Below are 20,123 nucleotides of genomic sequence, written 5' to 3'. Positions count from 1 at the left end.
GGTCTATCATGAATGCGGTTGCTCTACGTCTTTAGCGTCGCACTGTTGTTATCTTGATAAGATATGAGAATCGACGTCACCCGATCTACTTCTTAAGGCTGAGAGATGTTAAATAATTCGACCTCGGAGCTGAATAACAAAGAAATAACGATTTCAAAGAGTAGTATACATACTGCTATTCACTTCGTCACCTGAATTGTCAGCACGGTGTCCTCAAGGCAGGACGGACACTAGCAAGCGGCCTGCCTGGTGTTCATCCCACCTGACCTGGTCCTACCAGCAAGACAGAATATACATGGGTACCAGGTGCACTTTGTTAGCGTGACCCTTGTTGGATATATTCTCAGGTTCGGGGGCTTATTATGTTGAAGCAAAGAAAAGCTTTAGTAGGCATCCGGATAAGTCCATCAAATATTGCTGTGCCTTAGTATGTCTGTCTACCTACCTACCTACCTAGGTATCCATTTCTTGTGTCCATCGATTTCCCCTCTTCCCCACCGAGGTCCTTGTTGTCAAGGTACATTCAATCATAGACAGTGTAAGCCGAGTTGGAAACGTAAACCTTTAAGCTGTGTGAGTAAAAAAGAATAAATAATCTAGAATTATTTATAGAAAGGTATAAACTAACTTACTACCATGTAAATAAATTAGTCTCTTGTGTTCTCGTGATTTAATTCTCTCATGCCCCCAACGTTGAAAGCAACGAGGTACTAAGGTTGCCAGGGCCAGTGGAACTAGGCAGGGGAAGGTGTGGCAGGTCCCAACCTTGAAGCTTCCAACCCACCGCGCTTCTTCGTACGAAAGCCTTCCATTCATCCTCTCCTCCCAACCTCTCAAATCACTGCCAAAGTTGTTAATTCGACCTCGAACCACTCCGACAGGCTATTCTGAGAGCTTCTTATTAACATACGCTGCAAATTAGTATCGAATCTACCCAAAGGGTACTCCATTTCTGCCGCACCGCTTCCGATACCGCATTCGCGCTTGCACCATCGACGACCGAAACCACCTCTTCGAGCGTTGAGCTCAAGTCTTTGACTAAGAGCATATACACGATACAGCCAGTGTATCTTACTACATACTAGCTTGGTCATCAGAACCTCGATTTCACCATGACCAGCCCAGCACTTAATTTCATAACCTTTAATCAAGACCACAGCTGTCTTGCTGTCGGTAGGACCGCTTTGCTAACATCATTCTTTGTGTAGCATGGGACTAATGCGATTCTACTCTATAGGCACTTCCAAAGGCTTTCGTATCTACCACACAGATCCGTTCTCTAGAATCTTCAGCAGCGATGATGGAAACATTGCCATCATCGAGATGTTGTTCTCGACATCTCTCGTCGCTCTTATCTTGTCTCCTCGGCATCTAATCATTCAAAATACCAAGGTATGAGAGCTCAGTCCTTACAAACAGACAACATCACTTACACGAGCATTAGAGAGCATCCACCATCTGCGAACTCACGTTTCCTTCAGCCGTACTGGCCGTCCGACTCAACCGAAAGCGACTTGCCGTTGTGCTCGAGGAGGAGATATACTTGTACGATATCAGCAATATGAGCCTTCTCCATACAATTGCGACGTCGCCAAACCCGTCCGCTATATGTGCGCTCTCGCCGTCCTCCGAGAACTGCTATATCGCCTACCCCTTACCGAAGCCACGAGAAGATCCCGATACGAATCGACCGGCGCATGCTCCTCCTCAGTCCACTTTCGTTGCGCCCACGTCAGGCGAGGTTTTGATATTTGACACTCTTTCCCTCAAGGCTGTCAATGTCATCGAAGCGCATCGATCGCCACTGTGCTGTATTTGCCTTAATAATGACGGAACATTGCTGGCCACAGCTAGTGAGACAGGCACCATTATTCGTGTCTTTTCAGTGCCAAAAGGCCAAAAGTTGTATCAATTCAGGCGTGGTACATATCCCTCCACTATATACAGCATGTCCTTCAACCTCAGCTCAACTTTGCTGTGCGTTTCGTCAACCTCGGACACAATCCATATTTTCAGGCTTGGGGCACCACCCGGAAACACTACTCCAGCTGGTGCGCCTATCGAATCACCTGCCTCTCAGCGTCAGGATCGTTGGTCTCGAGCAAGAAGTTATGATGATTCCGAGTCGCCAGGTGCCAGTGCCGCAGAGTCGCCGAAGAACGAGCCAGCAGATCTGATCGGGCCGGGAGCCGGGTCAGGTAATAACCAAGGCCATACAAGAGGGAGTGGCTCGTTCAGCAGTATGCTCCGTCGCTCTTCCCAAATCATGGGCCGCGGCGTTGCAGGAGTTATGGGGTCATACTTGCCACAGTCCGTAACAGAGATGTGGGAGCCTTTGCGAGATTTCGCCTACATCAAGATTCCCAAGTCCGCCACTTCTTCTGGGGCCTCGCGGGCTTTGCGGGACGCGCCCGGGGGTCCGTTGCGCAGTGTTGTGGCCATGAGTAGTAGCAGCCCACAGGTTATGGTTGTGACAAGTGATGGAGGCTTTTACGTTTACAATATTGACATGGAGCATGGCGGAGAAGGTTACCTTGTGAAGCAATTTTCGTGAGTATATTCCCCTACCTACCCATACCAGAGACGTGCTAACGGTGGATATCAGTGTCTTAGAAGGCGATGACAAAAGCGACGCTTCTGGATATGGTAGTTAGGACAGTTCCCTCAAGTGGGAGACTATCTATCGCAACGAGTAATTGTGTTGGAATTTTATGACATGTAGGGGGGTCAGTATAGCGGAAGCATTGCTATGGGCGTTCAATGGGATTGGGTCTTCATGATTTCTGTTTCGATCAGAAACTATTCTTCTCTTAATCGGTATCTTGTTATTCACACTTTTGCTCCTCGCCGTAAGGGTACCTGACCTCAGGGTATCAGAGAAATTAGCCACCGGAAGCATAAGAGATGAAATCAGTAGGTTATTTTATGTTCCTGAGACTATAGCTCTTAGACTACTTATTTTTGTAACCTAAGACTTAGGAGGTTATTTTTTCTGCTACCTACTAGCCTGGTTAGAATGCATATTGGGGAAGGTGTCATTACAATAGTGTTCTCGATGAGTCTCCCATGAGTAAAAAGAAATCGTCATGATTATGCTAGTAATGAAATATGTGCGTTAATCAGAGAAGTATGTATCAATCCAAAGCCATTGTGGCAGTCATCATTCATCGCCATGTACAAACAAATCCAAACTTTCCCCATAGCTCAAATACAAAAGCCAAAACATATTCCAGAGCTGGGACAATAAAACGAGTAACAGTGCCTGCCAGAAACGCCAAAACCAGAAGTCCGTTGGGGTACATTCAAAGATGCCTTGTGCCAACGATACGCCTATGCAACTGCAAGTCCAGCCCTGCAGTTCTTTGTGATATCAGTAGCCGATTCGTCTGAATAAAGGAAAAAGGCTCAGAACAAAGATAACCTGAGAATAAGTTCATGTGTACATGAATATGCCAATCCAGTAGGCAGCAGACCTCCTAAGTCTTAGGATATAAAAGCAGTATCCTAAGAAACATAGCCTAAGGAGCATAAAGTGACGTACTAATTTCGCCTCTTATGCTTCCAGCGACCGACTTTTTCTGATACCCTGAGGCTTGATTCTGCAAGCATCCAGATATCTGTTGAAAGGGACGATAACGTGTTTGCTATGGCGTATTAACGGGAGTATGGCCGATTCATAAGCGCAATTTCTCGTGCTATTTCAGACCACTCCAGCGTCCTTTTGATCTCAGCATCGGGGTCACCGTCCTGCTGGAGCGCCTCCTCGTACTTCAATAACTCGTAGGCAAACCGAAGATGAGGTTGGATGATGACATTCAGACGACGGGCTCTGACATAGCAGTATGCGTGAGGAAATGACATCCCCTTTGATCGCATAACCTCAGCAATGCAGATGGTTGCGCTTCGAGATACTCCCACACGACAGTGCACCAGTGTTGCTGTGCCATTTCGTCGGCCGCGGTCTGTATACCACAGTTAGCCTTTACAAATTCGATTCATCAAGCTTCAACAAATTCAACTTACCAATAAAATCGAGGCATCGAGCGAATTCCTCGGTCAAAGGGTCAATACCGTTGTCTTGAACCCCTTGTACCACACATACGTTCTCCTTGCCCCATTCCTCAAGGTCTCCTTCTCGCCACATGGCTATCTCACCAACACTGAGAATTTGAGTAATGCCAAGCGCTCGCAAGAGATCAGGGTTATTCGCATGTCCCAAATTACCCAAATACATGTAGTCTAGAACGCGACTCGGGAAGGAGCCGTCCAAAGCGGCGAACCAGCTTGGTTCATCTCTTGTCAGCTGAGTTATATCCGTCAGGCTGAGTCCTTTGCAAACAGGTGATTCCCGGAGCAATCGCGGAGTGATTGAAGTCAAGAGTGCAACATCTGTTGGGTACGCAAAGAAGTTTCGCTTCTTCTCTGTATGGAGTTGAAGCCATGCCTCGGGAACTGGTCGCCCAGTACTGTAACTGAAGTATGCGATGCTCAACATAGTTGACTCAGTGTAACCGTCTGCGCAATGAAGCAATATCTTGTGAGGCCTAACCTCGAAAGTAGATTCATGATCGGATAGCATGAGTGTATCTCCGTCTGCATCTGCGTCTGTGCTCATACCTGGCTCGGGCTCCGGATATGAACCATGTGCTAGATGATAGATCCATTTACAGGTTTCGAGAATGCCGTCTGCTTCTGAGTGCGACCATGTTGGTGGAAGAATACTGCCCGACGATGGAAAGTCGAGGAATCGCTGTTTGCGATCACTATCCGGACTCTCAGCGATAAGCTGAAGAGCCAATGGGTTCAGTCGTCCAAGGTCACTACACTCAATCAGAATGTCGTACTTTTGCTCTTCAGGGCTCCCTTGATCGGGAGTAGGGCCCATAAAGACATTTTTGGAGAACTCAGATGCTTCCGTCATTGCCCACATCTCTCGCCTTTCCTGACTAAAGAAGTCGAGGACGTTACCAGTCAGATGACCAAACTCATCAACGGCCACGATGTCTGAGTGATTTTCCTCAAACTTAGAAAACGGGCTCGTGCAGATAAAAGTGTGATACTCTGGCATCCATTCGCCTTGGTCTTGGTGTTTCTCACGCCATAGTTTCTGAGCACTCGCAATATCCCACGCCACTTTGCGAGTTTTGGTCAAATCTCGACCATAAACAATTATATCCGACAGCACAGCCGTTTTCACAGTTTGGATCTGAAAGTTCCTGACAGAAAAACCCTCACGTGGATCTGCCTCAATAAACCTGGCAGGGTTGTTGGCTTGTATGATTTCGTTGGGGGCAATCGCACCCTTGAGTCGCGCGCAGTTCAAATCTCCGTCAGCTTTAACAATGGTGAGAGCTCTGATACAAGAGGGGGTTGGTCTTGAAGCACGTCGCCTGGCAGCAAAAAAAGACTGTTGGACATGGTTTTGGGGATGAAGGCCATGGAACCAAGGGAAGACGAGCGCAGGGTCGGGCAACGGCTGGCGTGAAGCAACATCAACTGCCTCTGCAACTCTGGTTGCATCAAGCTCGTATATTGAAAGCTCGCCCGAATCGATTCGCTTAAATCCATCAAGGGGATACAGAGCCGAGGTTTGTTGTAGTTGATCCTGGGCCGGTGGTGATGGTGGCGGGGTATCGAGTTCGTCAGGACAGGCGGGTCCAGTGGGACATATGGGAAGGTGTTTGTTAGGAATTGGACCAGAACATTGCGAAGAACTAGAAGCAGAGCTGTTTTCGAGAGATAGAGGCGGAGTGATGGTAGATGAGGGACGATGAGGCGGGATTGGTCGAGCAAGTGCAATGGTAGTCATAGCAGCGGAGAGCAATTGGGTCAGATTGGATGGACAGGTAAGCTTATGGTGGAAAGCTTGCAAGAGGTATGTAATGCTGCCGGACGGCAGACAAGAACAAGAAAAGATATAGACGGGTTTATATGCAATATGTTGTACAATAATCTGGCCAAAGTCCAAGTGAGACAAATGTCTTTGAAATTGGTCGGACAATCAGACAGCAATTCAAAAACCGTAAGCTAAGCAAGAAAGGCGATATGCTGTTGTCTTCAGCTCAGCCACAAGACGCTGGAGAAACAGGGATCAAGATTTTGAGGGATGATGCAAGAATACAGATTTGAGAGGCACGCGATTTCGTTCTTCCTGTAACCGGACTACTGTCGCACATGCCTGAGCTCAAATCAGATCAGAGTAAGAGACAAGGCACCATGAAGCCAGCCACAGGGTTGCTGGAATGGAATGCAGGGAGATGATGCGGGGAGGTTGAGTTTCCAGAAAAAATGAACCCCAGGAAACAAAAAACAAAATAAAAAAGACGAAGGGGACTTTATTTTCCAAAATGACGACGCCAGAGTATGTCTCAGATTTCCTGCACCAGATTGTCGAATTGAAATCCAACAAGATAAAACGATGCAGGCTCGAGATACTGTCGGATCTGTCGCGTGCAGACAAATGGACCTGGGCGGGGCGGGGGAGATGGTCACTGATTTGCTGGAAACTTGGATATTCAGTCGATTGTTAGGCGCGTGCGAAGGAATTGAGATGATAATAAAGGACAATAGCTTATTGAATGGACGAAAGACAATATGAATATGTGTAGCCAAGAAGAAGACGAAGGAACAAAGAAGAGAGAGAAGAGGGGAACAGATCAAGGCCGGCAGTCGGATAGATAGTGTACTCAAGTACTGTACATAGCAGTCGATGACAAGGAATGGAGGGACGTAGTGGTTGGTAGTGGTGGTTTGGTTTCAGCACGTTAACGTTTTTGGTTTGCTCGTCCAGCGGTTTGGAGTATGTCGATGTTGGTTGGATGGTTTAGAAATGCAGATGGCGGTTGGCGGATGGCGAAGATGATGATAAGGGTGGTCCGGTCCCGGGGTGAGCAAACGGGCTGTGCCTATGTTGTACTATGCCAGCCTTTGTTTAGACGCCTACTTGCATATCAGTCTCTGATAGATTAGAAAGGTTATGCGGACAATTGCGTTTCTTTTTTGTTTTTTAAAACCAGTATGTATCCATTTCTACCTGCTACATACTGCAGGCTGTATGTAGCCCACGATATCAATGTTGAAGCAAGTCTAGCGGGCGTTTGGGGTTCATGATAGTGGTCAACACCACCTATGGAAAAAGATGGGAGACCTAGGCGGGCAACCATTGGGGGGGCTCCACTAGAAGCGCAACTTGGGGCGGGAAGCTGGCGCTGCATCGCCGTTATAATTGGTGGGGAGCTGCATGCATGAGCGGGGAAGCAGGACGCTACTGTATGGAGACTCTGCAGGCTTTTGGATCACACTCGACAATCGGACATTGCATTCGACTCTTATTAAAACCACCAACAGAGATATTTAATAAATGAGATACATATTCTCTGGTAGCTATGGCATGTTTTATGCAGCGTTCTCTGCAGTATCAAGCTATGGGACCACTCCAGGGGCAAAATATAACTCCATGACATATGAGTCGAGGTCAGTCGAGGTGATGTGACATGACCATCACGGGCCAGAGCAAGACAAAGCCGGTGCATTAGCGTCTCTGCGATGCGAACAGAAACAGAACAAAACAGCCCGCCCCAAGCTCAAGCTCCCCTTGTCTCTTCCCCACCGGCCTTAAAAACTTTAGACATCACCTCCACTACCTAGACTATCTACCTATCTCTGTCAACGATGATAATACATCGCTTTCATTAGATACTACTATCTACAAGTAAAAGATAAGGTGTTCTCAAATACTTCGTGCATCACTATCTACGCCCAAGAGTGCCTTTTCTCTCTATCTCTAGGAAAACGCAACTTCATCAACGTATCACAGGTTGAGCAACTAAAGGGTGTTCTCAGGGCTCTCTCCCTTGCCAAACTCCACTCTTCCACACGACCCCAAACTCCAGAGTATCCATAGACAACTTCATACTAGCTTGGTATGTACTGTCACATTGGACTACCGGCATGAGTATGTCAAACAGATGCTAAGGTACGGTGGACCTTACCAGTTACAGCATCGTTGATCGAACAACATCCGTCCATACAAGCGCGTTCGATGTACCATGTTACACGAGCCCCTTGACCCATCTCTTGAACTTGCATGGCCAGGCTAGTGGGCAGCAGAACCGTTGATCTCCAAACTTTAGGATACAACAAAGATAAATAGCCTGAGAAGTATACTCAGTAGCATGGTTCGGTTGATTTCATCTTTTTTTATCTAGCGGCCTGTTCTTCTGATACCCTGAGGTCGGGTCATAAGGTGTAAAGTAAGTTTCGAGTTTATCGTAACTTTTGTTTTATCTGTAACTGGCTCAGCGTATAAACGCGGCCTTAGATCCTCGTCACAACAGCAGCCAACACAAATTCTTAGCTCTTGTCTGGAGGGATTTGTAGGTGGCTAGTCAACATCCTTCTCTGAAACTAGCTATCCTATATCGAAAGTTATAGGGGAACATTCGGTCTTCGTAGTATTTTGAGAAAGGTCGATTTTCTAGAGATCGCTACGGGGTAAGTAGTTAAGTGGTGGGGCTTTCTCGGTGTGCTCTCACCGAAACTCTCGGTGACATCAGCTCTCTGACACGTGACCTCGCGACGCTCGCTTTGATCACAGAGTTCACGTCACGCCTCACGCTTTTTGTCAACTGCAGACATAGAATAACTCATCGAGGGCTTAACCCGGTACAAAGCAATCAGCCCATCATGAAGTTCAACATTGAGTACGGTCGCCTCCGTCCCTGGTGCCTCATTTGCTCACATATCCCAGCGACCTGCCTGTGCTATTTCCTTACCCTAGGATATATCCAGGTAAGCCACATATATCCGCGATTGAAGATCGCTTGGTTGAGCAGACTAACTCTTCTTAGAACAATATGCGTGAGTTACCAGAGTTTCCCGAGCTACCATGCACCAAAAGGCTGACTATGAGCTTCACTAAGCTACATGTGCGATCTCAAAAGTATACACCCTCTGCTTCCTCCTCAAAGGAGTTGGAGTCACTAACCCGAGCTTTCCATAGAAACCCTGGACGCAGGGGGTCACTGTGTTCTAGAAATGCCTTCAGGGACAGGAAAGACAGTGTCTTTGTTGTCTCTGATCGTCGCCTACCAGCAATACATGCCCGAGAAGAGGAAGCTGATCTACTGCTCTCGTATGTCGTATCCTGTGATCATCTTGGCTTACACACTGACACAATCCCTCTCAAGGTACCATGTCCGAAATTGAGAAGGCGCTAGTCGAGTTGAAGTCTCTAATGAAGTACCGTGCTGAGGAGCTTGGATACGAGGAAGAATTCCGTGGCCTTGGTCTAACAAGTCGAAAGAATCTGTGCCTCCATCCTTCTGTCAAGCGGGAAAAGAGTGGTTCCGTCGTCGATGCCCGCTGTAGAAGTCTTACAGCCGGCTTTGTCAAGGAGAAGAAGGAACGTGGCGAGAACGTTGATGTCTGTGTGTATCACGACGTGAGTCTTGCGAAATGGTGCAGTCCTTCAATAGGGGTGTTGCTAAGTAACGAAACAGAATCTCGACCTTTTGGAGCCTCACAATCTCATTCCCAACGGCGTCTGGTCTTTCGATGATATCATCCGATATGGCGAGGAGCAAAAGCAGTGCCCATACTTTACTGCACGACGAATGGTATGTGTATACGGATCTCGTGGAAGGCCCATCAAAGATGCTGATTCATTCTTAAGATGCAATATTGCAACGTTGTCATCTTCTCATACCACTACCTCCTTGATCCCAAAATCGCTGAAAGGGTGTCAAAAGACTTCTCCAAGGACTGCATCGTCGTCTTTGACGAGGCTCACAACATCGACAACGTATGTATCGAGTCTCTGAGCACAGATATCACAGAAGACTCCTTGCGCAAGGCAACCAGGGGCGCTCAAAATCTAGAAAACAAGATATCGCAGATGCGTGACACAGATCAAGAACAGCTTCAAAACGAGTACCAGAAACTGGTGCAGGGGCTACGTGATGCTGATGAGGCACGTCAAGAGGATGCCTTTATGGCAAACCCTGGTATGTTCTTGTAAATGATGTACTAGCAAACAGATTGCTAACGGATTCACAGCCCTTCCCGAAGACTTGCTCAAAGAAGCCGTTCCAGGAAATATCAGGAGAGCGGAGCACTTTATCGCTTTCTTGAAGAGATTCATCGAGTATCTCAAGACAAGGATGAAGGTTCGACAAGTCATTTCCGAAACACCACCTTCATTCCTTGCTCACTTGAGAGAACACACTTTTATCGAGAAGAAGCCATTGAGATTCTGTGCAGAGCGATTAACATCGCTGGTTCGGACATTGGAACTTACTAACATCGAGGATTACCAACCTCTACAAGAGGTAGCCACTTTCGCAACGTTGGTGGCTACCTATGAGAAGGGTTTCCTTCTCATCCTCGAACCTTTTGAATCAGATACTGCTGAAGTCCCCAACCCTGTGCTTCATTTCACCTGTCTTGATGCAGCCATCGCCATCAAGCCCGTCTTTGACAGATTCTACTCCGTCATCATCACATCCGGTACCATTTCTCCGCTCGAAATTTACCCCAAGATGCTAGATTTCTCGACAGTGATCCAAGAGTCGTACGCCATGACGTTGGCTCGCAGATCTTTCATGCCTATGATTGTTACCAGGGGAAGTGACCAGGCTTCTGTGTCAACCAGTTTCCAGGTCCGAAATGAACCAAGTGTGGTTAGAAACTATGGTAACCTGCTTACTGAATTTGCCAAGATCACACCTGACGGCATGGTTGTCTTCTTTCCTTCGTATCTTTACATGGAATCGATCATCAGTATGTGGCAGGGAATGGGCGTGCTCGACGAGGTCTGGAAATACAAGCTCATCCTGGTGGAAACACCTGATGCCCAAGAAACTTCGCTTGCTTTGGAAACATACCGCACAGCGTGCTGCAATGGCCGAGGCGCCGTATTGCTTTGCGTCGCCAGAGGAAAGGTTTCTGAAGGAATCGATTTCGACCACCAATATGGTCGTACTGTGCTGTGCATCGGAGTACCATTCCAGTACACCGAGTCCCGTATTCTCAAAGCGAGACTCCAGTTCTTGCGAGAAACATATCGCATCAAAGAAAACGACTTCCTATCCTTCGATGCCATGCGACACGCTGCCCAGTGTCTTGGACGAGTTCTACGTGGAAAAGATGACTACGGAATCATGGTTCTCGCCGACCGTCGTTTCCAGAAGAAGCGTACACAACTGCCCAAGTGGATCAACCAGGGTCTGCAAGAATCAGACGTTAACCTGAGCACTGATATGGCAGTCAGCAGCGCCAGACGATTCCTCCGAACCATGGCACAGCCATTCCGGGCCAAGGACCAAGAAGGTATCAGCACATGGGGCTACAAGGACTTGATGGAACACAAAGAGAAGATGGACTTGGAGAGGATCAAGGAACTCGAAGAAGAGGCGCAGCGACCACAGCCTGCTGCGCAAGAAAACAATTTTGAGTATGATGACGACGAGCTAGACCAGGACATGATGGAGATGGACGGCTTCTAGATTTTTCAAGAACGACTGGTTGCGCTATTGACAAAGACAGGACAGGATAGATCGCACGCCCAAAAGGATATCAAGCTGTATCATAGTATTATTGTAATAAGAAGATATTAAGGACCAGCTACAGCCACGTAATGTGAACCTGTTGAAGAAAGATCTAATGAATTGTAAAATCTAAAAGGGCAAATACCAAGATGCCAATTGTTCTCCTTTCCACCCCGTACGCCGGCTATTTAAAATGAGACAAAAACAGAACGAGCAAAATAAGCATGTCAAATGCCCGACAAAAAAGTGAAAGAAAAATAGTCTCAGTCTACCAAGAGTCGTTTCGCTGCCTTCACTGCCCGTAACGCTGGAATCGAATGAGCTCGGCCAGGCTTCCTCCCAATCTCAATGCAAAGCAGTCGGATAAAATCATGGTTAGTCCAGTAACTAGAGTGCGCACTGAGCATATTCAGATACTGGATCTCCAACGGCCCTCCTCCTGAGCGAAGGTACCAATCGATTTGTCCGTTGTCGTTTAGCAAGAACGCTTTTCTTTCGGCGATTTCTTCGCGGCCAAAGTCATGCACCTCAAGCTCCAATTGAGAAGGAAGTCGTATCGTCGTTGGACGCTCCGGTTCTGGTACCAGTAGGTTGGGTGCCGGGGCCATACCTGGCACTACTCCACGCATCGCAGCACCGACGGATTTCCAAAGAGAATTGGAAATAGTTGGGACGTATGCCCTTTTCAGACTGGCCGCATAGATGGGATCGACAGCACCGTTGAGGAGATATGCGATAGGGTCCTCTTTGGCAAGAATATTATAGATATTGTCGACGGCCAAACAACCGAAAGTACCAGCCTCTGCCACCACGTCTCTCGATATGATATCGCTCGAGTCAGCTCCAGGCTTCATGCGGCCATAGCGAGGCATAAGCACTCCACGCTCAAGGAGAAGGAAGAATCCAGCGGGACTGCCTGCTAGGAAAAGATTCGTCGTATCAAACTCGAAAAACTTCGTTTCCGGCTCCTTGCGTGTCAGGTCCAGTTTAGGAACTTCAGTCGGTTGATTCGAGAGAACTTCGAGAGCCATAGCGCTACCGAGCGAGTGCCCGATCATGTGAACTCGCCCGTTTTCAGCAAAGCCTGGGTTGTTACGACACCAGAGTCGATATACACGATTTGCTTCTGATACAAGTGCCTTGATCATCTTGCCTTTATGATGGGACATGTAGAATGGAATATCGAACATGATGTCTGATATCATGCTCCGAACAGCGGGAATTGTATCAGGCTCGATGTCCTTGAGTCCAAAGCCTTCTGGCGTGTATTCGTCTTTGTCTTCCTCCCTCATCGGCCCTCCATCTTCGAAAGAAAGGCCCATTCTCCAATTCAGGGGCAGTATCATCAACCCATTTTGGTCTTCGCGTAGGACCTGTTTCACCAAAGGGCTCTGAAGTTCCATGTTGACGGCTCGGCGGAAACCATTGATGGCATGGGTGAAGTGAAAACTCTCCACTCTCTCAGCAAACTTTTGACCGATGCCGTGAGCGACCAAAACCAGGTCCGTAACCTGACGTCTTTCTTTGTCCGCTTTGCATGCTGTGCACACATCTTGTCCAGTGCTCTCATGCGACTCATCGGCGGCAGATGCCCCTGCCTTGTTAGGTGTCTGTTTCTTGTGGTGGAAACGCTCCCACGCTGCCCGATCAAACCCGCGGATAACAGGAATTCCAACAGTGACACCCCGCATAATTTTCATCACGGGTCTTCGGCCGTAGTATGCCGAAGGCTTCAGGCTCGGCTTCAGTAGGAATGCCTCTTTAGCGTTTTTATATACCACATGGTAGTTTGAGTACGACCGTGTCTGCTGAGGTTGATCTTCCGGGGCGACTGTTGTGACTGGGGTCGTTTCAATAGTCCCTTCAGCAGCTGCCTCACCACGAAAGCAACGGGCTGCGCAAAACGGATCAGTTGGTATGGCTGGCTCTGGAAAATCGTCACCGGAGCCGACCTCCATCTCCTTAGGCCACAGCAAATGCGAAACCTTCTCTTCGCCTGGTGGTCCAACATCAATGGCACATCGAAGCTCGTCACTCCAGGTCTCAGTCCAAGGTCGCAGATCATGATAGCCAGCCTCAAGTTGGTTCGCAACAGTCGGTGGTATCGGGAGCATCGTGTCTCTGTATGCATGTCAGTGACTTCCCCCTGATGAAGAATGTTGATGTTACCTGTAGAACCATGTTGCTCGAGATACGACTGCAACATCGTTGATAGGGGACCAATATATTGGTTTCATCTGAAGCGTTGGTAAAGAAACCATGTGTAATCTTGATAACCCTACAGCAACCTCAGCAATATCAAGTGGCTCAACAGCCTTGGTCGTTTTTGAATCGTCGGTTTGTGTGGTAGTTTGTTGCCCAGTAGTTGCCTGAGATTGCTCTTGCGTTCGAGCGGCATCGCGAGCCGGGCCACTAATGCCAGGCAAAGGAAGCGATCCGGGTTCTGATTGTGTCTCGGGACTTCCTACACGTACAAATGGCTTGCCAGATATTCCATCATCAAGAACCGGCGGCCTCGCAAGCGCCCCTAGACTTCCGAAAGGTGTTGGCGATCGAAGAGGCTGGCTAGCAGGTTGAGACATCGATAGACTGTTTGTTCTGGTTCTCGCTTCACTGACAGTTGATCGACGTTTAGAACTGTTTGAATCCGTTGTCGTCTTTGGCATGCGAGCTAGGGGGTGATTCGTATTAGTGGTAGAAGCCGTCCCGGGGCGACTGAATGGTGGGCTTCCAGGCAAAAGTTGAGTCTCTACTTCGTCGTTGGCTTGTTTCTTCAGTCTTTCGAGAGCAAGAACCACTTGCTGTACGACTTCATCAACGCTCAGAGCTGCACTGCGCCTCCGGAGGAGTGCACAGAAACCTTGCTCTAATTCCTCAGAAACGTCCAGAACCAGCTCGGAACAACAAGCGGCCACAGGTGTTGTGGGCAAAAGATCGCCAGTTGGTGCTGCTACATCTTGTGGTTGATAGCCTTTACGATGCCTGTCCCAATGTTTTGCGGTCACGGCTTGTATAATCGATGCCAACCTATCCGAGTCAAATTCGGCAGCACGACTTGGACTCTCTAATGCATCCTGATGCGCGCGACGAGCAGACTCGGACATAAGACCCAACCATGCCTTTTCCAACGCATTGTTATCACCTCGCGCAAAGGGACGCACTTGACCCTTGCTTGTCCTGTTATCGGCACCGACGGTTGAGGATGTCGAGAGAGGATCATCAATAGGGATGACGGACGAGTAGAAGAACTGAGCCTGGACTGGAGGGACTTCATCTTCGCGTTCAATTCGAGAAACAGGTGCCAAACGGCACTTGGCACCGTAGGTGTGATGATCGTCCGCCATGACGATAGTTACTATCTCCACACGCGGCTCCGTAGAAATCGATTTCGTGCGACTTGGACGGACAAGCCTCTCAAGGCGAGTGGATACAGCGCAAGAGTTGGACTTGCCATAAAGTCGCTCACAGGGCCATGCGAATACGGTAAGAAATGGAAAAATGAGTACCGTGTTCGCAACGACAGGCGGAAGCTTCAGCAAGAAGCCTGCCCAGCAATCGGTGGATGGGATGTATTATGGAAATTATGGGCTGCGATGCCAGGGCGTGATGACGTGGGTACGGGCTGGACAGAGTATCTGCCTTTAAAATGTGGATCTCGCTTGTAAGTGGTACATCTAAAGGGGAAGTGCTAAGGTGAAGGGAGGTAGGTATCTTGTTCTGATTGATTTGTACCTACAGCTTCAAAACTGCTCATCAGTCACTTTAAGAGCATCTAAAAGGACTTGCATCAGAACGGTTTTCTAATCCTGTCGCGACGCCAAACGATCCATATCACATGCATTAGGTGCGCCCCTGCCACGTAGACCCGTAGGCTGCAACAGTATGTCACTGTTACTGGCTCCAGTGGGTAGCAGAAAAGTTGGCCTTTGAGCTTTAGGTTACCAAAATAAATAAGCCAAGAACAGAATCTAGATAGCATAAACATTTGTTAATTCGTTCCTTGTGCTTCCAGCGACCAACTTCTACCCTGATGTCACTGTCCCCACCATATGTAAACAACCTGGACTTGTAACTTGATACACAAGGATGGAGAGCTTCACGGATTTTGATGAATCAATACTGGCGAAGTGTCATTTATATCAACCAATCAGAATAACAAGCTAAAACACGGTTCAAAAGGTGAAAACAGTTCAATGTCTCAGTAGCTTAGTAGCTGTTTGACCCGATTCAGCCAAAGTAAACAAATTGGTTGTCAAGCTTAATTCATGGCGGGCAACCTTGGTAATAAATCAACATACAGCATATCTGATTCTAATAGCTCCTCTAGCTATATGATTTAACCTTGCGCCATAACAAAGATCACTGCCGTATGCAGGCCGCCGCATATAAACAGGGAATGAGCAACATGCGGCCGCAATCCCAAACAGTCCCGTTGCTGAAAAAAGACAAAGATTCATATAAATCTGCTTGCTGGGGGTCGGACAGCAAACCTCAAAAAGTTCTTTCTTTCAGGGTGGAACTTTGAACTAAAATCGCCTGTTATAACCAGCTTCCCAATCAAGTTGTGATAGTCAAATCCTGCGTGTGCCGAGGTGGCTGATTACGAAACGTTGTCATAGCGAGGCCCCTTAGTTGTCGGCACAATGTACGGCGCAAGTCATTCGCATGTGAAATATTGACCAAAACGTTTCCATGTCTCATGGCCGCAATCCGAAACTTGCAGCTCTTTAGTGTTCGGATAGGACAACTAGCTTGTAGCAGCGTTGTGCGTGTTCGTGAGAATTGGTGGGAAACACAGCAGGATTTCGTGGATAGGACCCCTTTGTTCAGCGTAGAAAACCTCAGGGTTTGTTGAGGTTCGTTCACCGTCCTCCTTAGTAACACTAAGATAACGACTAGAGCGAGGTCAGTTAGTCATTGACCCTGATGCCGGCCAGGTTCTGAGCTGTGCTTGGGCGATTCAACCTACCTCGTAGATTCTTAGGTATCACTTCGTAGTCGGAAAAGCCTAGCTGTGTTGCAGAGCAGACCGATCCAAGGCACCGTCATCGCGCGCCTTGAGCATCCCCTCTTTCGTAGATCAGGCATAAGGGCATGTATTTGAAGTACAGTTAAGCACTATATAAGTGGATTGCTGAAACAGATCTATCCGGGGCGACGAGGGTCCAAGCCGGCTGATCTGGTTGGAGTGACAATCCCCAAACCTGCGAATGCTGTTCCTTGTAAGTTGAGTGTGCCGATATCAAATCGTTTGGAGCAGCCGTCTTCCATATGTCTAAAGAGTTGATCAATATCAGAACTTGCAAAGGGGGGTTATCAATATGCCTACCTCCGCAAGGTGTCCTTGCGAGCAAAGAGACGTCCACAGTAGTCGCATTTGTGATTACGCTCCTTCATGTGTACGCTCTGGTGATGACGTTGGAGGTCGGTTTTCCGTACAAACTTCTTGGTGCACCCATCTACGGTGCATGGGAAAGGATATTCGCGCTTCTCGTCATGGGTTTCCAGGTGAGACTTGTAGTTGTAGCTGCGACTGAAAAACTTCCCACATCCCTTTACTTCGCACTGAAAGTTGGCCTCCTCCTTGGATGTATGTTTCCTGGTGGGTCTCTTGACCTTGTTTGCTTTCAATAATCTCCTCTCCTGGCCAAGTTCTGGAAGTTGGGTTTGCGGGGTAGGGTAGAATTGCGACACTTCATATTCCTGCTTGGGCCATACTGTTGAGCTACCTGTGCCCATACTTGAGGGTAAATTTGAGGTAAAGGCAGCCCCATCGGTTTGGTACGTGGTAGTTGGTGGGCCAGGCGCCGAGTAAGAGTGAGATTCGTATCCTTGGCCGTAGGTGCTGACGGAACCTTCTACTCTGAATCTTGAGCTGGCTGGGTCTTGAAGGTATCCATACGACGGCCTCGCTCCCAATGTGGGCGCTCGTGAAGATTGGCTAGTGGAAGGTAGCGAGGGTTCATGAACCGACGGGTTGCGTCCCGCTGGCATATAAGCATCATGTGGTTGGTACGGGGCAGGTAGACATGAGTCGTATCCAGCGAATGCATTGAAATCAGCATGCAAAGCATCAGGTTCCACGGAACTCGAAGATGCTGTACTTGTGCCCGCGACTAATCCATCCGGGGTTACCCAGGCAGTGCTACCGTGGTCCATGGGAGGCGGTGATAGAAGCTCAGTCTGAGGTACTGAGTACCAGCGACCGTGATGAGAGTACGGACCTGGTTCAAAATCTGGTCGGGAAACACCAGTGGAAACAGTCTGCTCAAATGGAGAATCGTAACAAGACAAGCGATCTGGGTGACGGGAAGGATCCGGACTGGTCGAACTCGTTTCGAAGAACTGTGAATACTGCGACACTGGAGAGTCCGAAGTCGAGGGAGGTGTAAGGTACATATTTGAGGTCGTTAAAGGATGCGAGGGTCGGGTTAGAATACGTGGGGAGCTAGAGGCTAGGGTCTCATGAGCCATGCACTTCCGGTAGGTAGGCAGGCAGGCAAGTAGGTAGATAGGTAGGTTAGATTAGGTACTGCAGTGAGCAGAGATTCATCGACCGAGTTGGCAAGCCCCATGACGGGGTACGAGTTGGATAAATACAACGAGGGCTCGACCAACACGGACAAGACGAAGTCAAGGTCAAGAGTAACAGCGAGAGCGAGACAGACAGTGGCAACAGAGACAAGTATCAAACACAGAAAGTTCCGACCTTTTCTGGGCGATGTACAGGGAATAACGATTACTTAGATGCCCTTTGACGAAGCTACTGTTGATGAATTCCCTAGACCCAGGTAAAGACAGACCAGACCAGACCAGACCGGACGAGGATTGTCGAAGGATCAGGACTCCGCCTGCATGGCATGGATTTCCTAGGGTGGGGAGACGGGTAAGGTAGGTAAAGAGCCACTGGGAAGGTGTCGAGCAGCGGGTGACGGGGCCGGGAAGAGAGCGAAATGAGGTTTAGGCCAGGATGCTGTTCGCCAACCAGACGGCTGGGCCATCTTGGCCCTTGACAGATCTCACGGATAGCAAGAAGCAGACAGATAACGGTATCGCTAGGATCAACCAGCCAGCGTGAACGCACCCGAGGTCAAGGCTCAAGGTTAAACCTTTGATCTTTGGTTGCGCAAATTAGAACCTACCGTCAACCAACACAAGCTAAGGTATAAAGGGCCGGATTCCGTTGAGACCAGGGTTCGGCTCCCTAGAACAACCTACATTACATTGGTTACGTCTCAGTACGGGACGGGACAGTACATATGTACAGATGGGATGGTCTGGCTTTGACGCGACGGCGACGACGAGAAAAACCGTAGAGTAAAAAGGACATGACCCAGTTTGGAAACTCATCGTCCCATCGTGAACCAACTGCTGAAAGACACCTGAATTAATCTCCACCTCCAAGAACGAACAACCAACAGCCTCGGAAGACCTATTGTACTCAAGCATGCGCACAGCCCCGATTTGGCAGGCTGGACCATGCAGTCTACTTCCTGGACACTTGTTGGACTGTACGGTATCCTGTACTTGAGTGGTGATGTGTAAGTTATTAGTGAGTAAAGCTGCGTACCTATCCGTTCTGTATTACAGCATCATGGTAGATCCGCAGGCAGGGAAAAACAAGAAAATCGAACACTACTCAAGTAAAACGTCATTGGTGCCATGTGTAAAAATTTTCGGTGCTGCTCTGTTCTGCTTGCTGTCTCTTGCATGCATCGTTGGTTCACTGTGAGGATGGATGACTGGCAGTTTACTAGGGTCTGCTTCACGGATGCACCACAACCCGATACTAAAGACTGGTCCAGACAGAGCAAATAACCTTCCATCAAGGTGAATTGGGCGAGTTTTTTCTCTCTTTTTTTTTCTCTCTACTTTGGAGAGACGGATCAGGTGGTGCGACTCGTGCGAGTCCGGGTCAGTGCAAGGCAGGGGAATGGTAGCCAAGAAGGAGCCGGATTAGATCCGAACAGCCGATACGGTAATGTACGAGGAAGGTGACAGTTTCGAGGCCGAGGAATCCCCAGAAGACGATGGGTAATAGGGAAAAAAGAACCCTGGTCGTACCGGTCAGTTGCTCTTCGTTTGGGACAGGGCCGAGTCTCCGGCCTGGAGATGGACCATGGGCCAAGGATTAGGGATCATGGATGGCAAGCGAATGCACTGTAGTTGCAGTTGCAGTAGCACCTGCGATTGCTCGCTCGCTCATCTTGTCTTGCTCATCTCCAATTTATCCTCGTGTCGTGTTGTCCAAGCGGAAGAATAATTGAGTGGACACGGCCAGGAACTTGTGGAGTGTGTGGATTGAAGCGATGTAACACAGGGACTGTGTTACATCACATTAATACTGTGACGCTTAGCATTCAATCACCCAAATGGCGCGGCTGTCTACAGTGTTTGCCGCCTTGCCAAAAAGGGAAGCAGATATCTCGGCAGGTTCCTGGCCCCAGCTAGTTCGACCTCAACGGTTCGGGTGGCGCCCCGCAAAACAATTAGCTTGAGCCATCTTCAGCCTGTGTTGACATTTCCTTCCTCATGCCATACCTTAGTAGTTACCACCTAGCCTACAAAGATTTAGTT

The 20,123-nt window shown here is 48.5% G+C and overlaps 5 protein-coding genes across 5 annotated transcripts; 2 read left to right on the top strand and 3 right to left on the bottom strand.

Moving 5' to 3' along the window:
• Positions 1-1,112: 1,112 nt before the first annotated feature.
• On the top strand, positions 1,113-2,654 carry ATG18 (autophagy protein; the record flags this gene model as incomplete). Its single annotated transcript, XM_044851231.1, has 4 exons — positions 1,113-1,173; positions 1,238-1,392; positions 1,445-2,550; positions 2,606-2,654. 4 exons carry the CDS (start codon positions 1,113-1,115, stop codon positions 2,652-2,654), a joined length of 1,371 nt encoding a protein of 456 aa, XP_044709943.1.
• Positions 2,655-3,654: 1,000 nt separating this feature from the next.
• FPOAC1_006755 (uncharacterized protein) lies at positions 3,655-5,809 on the bottom strand (the record flags this gene model as incomplete). The annotated part of the gene is made up of 2 exons (XM_044851230.1): positions 3,655-3,962; positions 4,024-5,809. 2 exons carry the CDS (start codon positions 5,807-5,809, stop codon positions 3,655-3,657), a joined length of 2,094 nt encoding a protein of 697 aa, XP_044709942.1.
• A 2,876-nt stretch (positions 5,810-8,685) lies between these two features.
• On the top strand, positions 8,686-11,504 carry RAD15 (DNA-dependent ATPase of the nucleotide excision repair factor 4 complex; the record flags this gene model as incomplete). Its single annotated transcript, XM_044851229.1, has 7 exons — positions 8,686-8,790; positions 8,850-8,859; positions 9,002-9,133; positions 9,189-9,442; positions 9,501-9,617; positions 9,674-10,004; positions 10,057-11,504. 7 exons carry the CDS (start codon positions 8,686-8,688, stop codon positions 11,502-11,504), a joined length of 2,397 nt encoding a protein of 798 aa, XP_044709941.1.
• Positions 11,505-11,809: 305 nt separating this feature from the next.
• Positions 11,810-14,890, bottom strand: FPOAC1_006753 (uncharacterized protein; the record flags this gene model as incomplete). Its single annotated transcript, XM_044851228.1, has 2 exons — positions 11,810-13,667; positions 13,716-14,890. The coding sequence occupies 2 exons, from the start codon at positions 14,888-14,890 to the stop codon at positions 11,810-11,812; spliced, it is 3,033 nt and encodes a 1,010-aa protein (XP_044709940.1).
• A 1,403-nt stretch (positions 14,891-16,293) lies between these two features.
• Positions 16,294-17,945, bottom strand: FPOAC1_006752 (uncharacterized protein; the record flags this gene model as incomplete). The annotated part of the gene is made up of 2 exons (XM_044851227.1): positions 16,294-16,441; positions 16,876-17,945. 2 exons carry the CDS (start codon positions 17,943-17,945, stop codon positions 16,294-16,296), a joined length of 1,218 nt encoding a protein of 405 aa, XP_044709939.1.
• Positions 17,946-20,123: the final 2,178 nt, after the last annotated feature.

Source organism: Fusarium poae, chromosome 2, assembly GCF_019609905.1.
Source record: "Fusarium poae strain DAOMC 252244 chromosome 2, whole genome shotgun sequence".
NCBI classification, from domain to species: domain Eukaryota; kingdom Fungi; phylum Ascomycota; class Sordariomycetes; order Hypocreales; family Nectriaceae; genus Fusarium; species Fusarium poae.
Note: the sequence above shows the minus strand (reverse complement) of the source record. Positions and strands in the feature narration are given on the sequence as shown.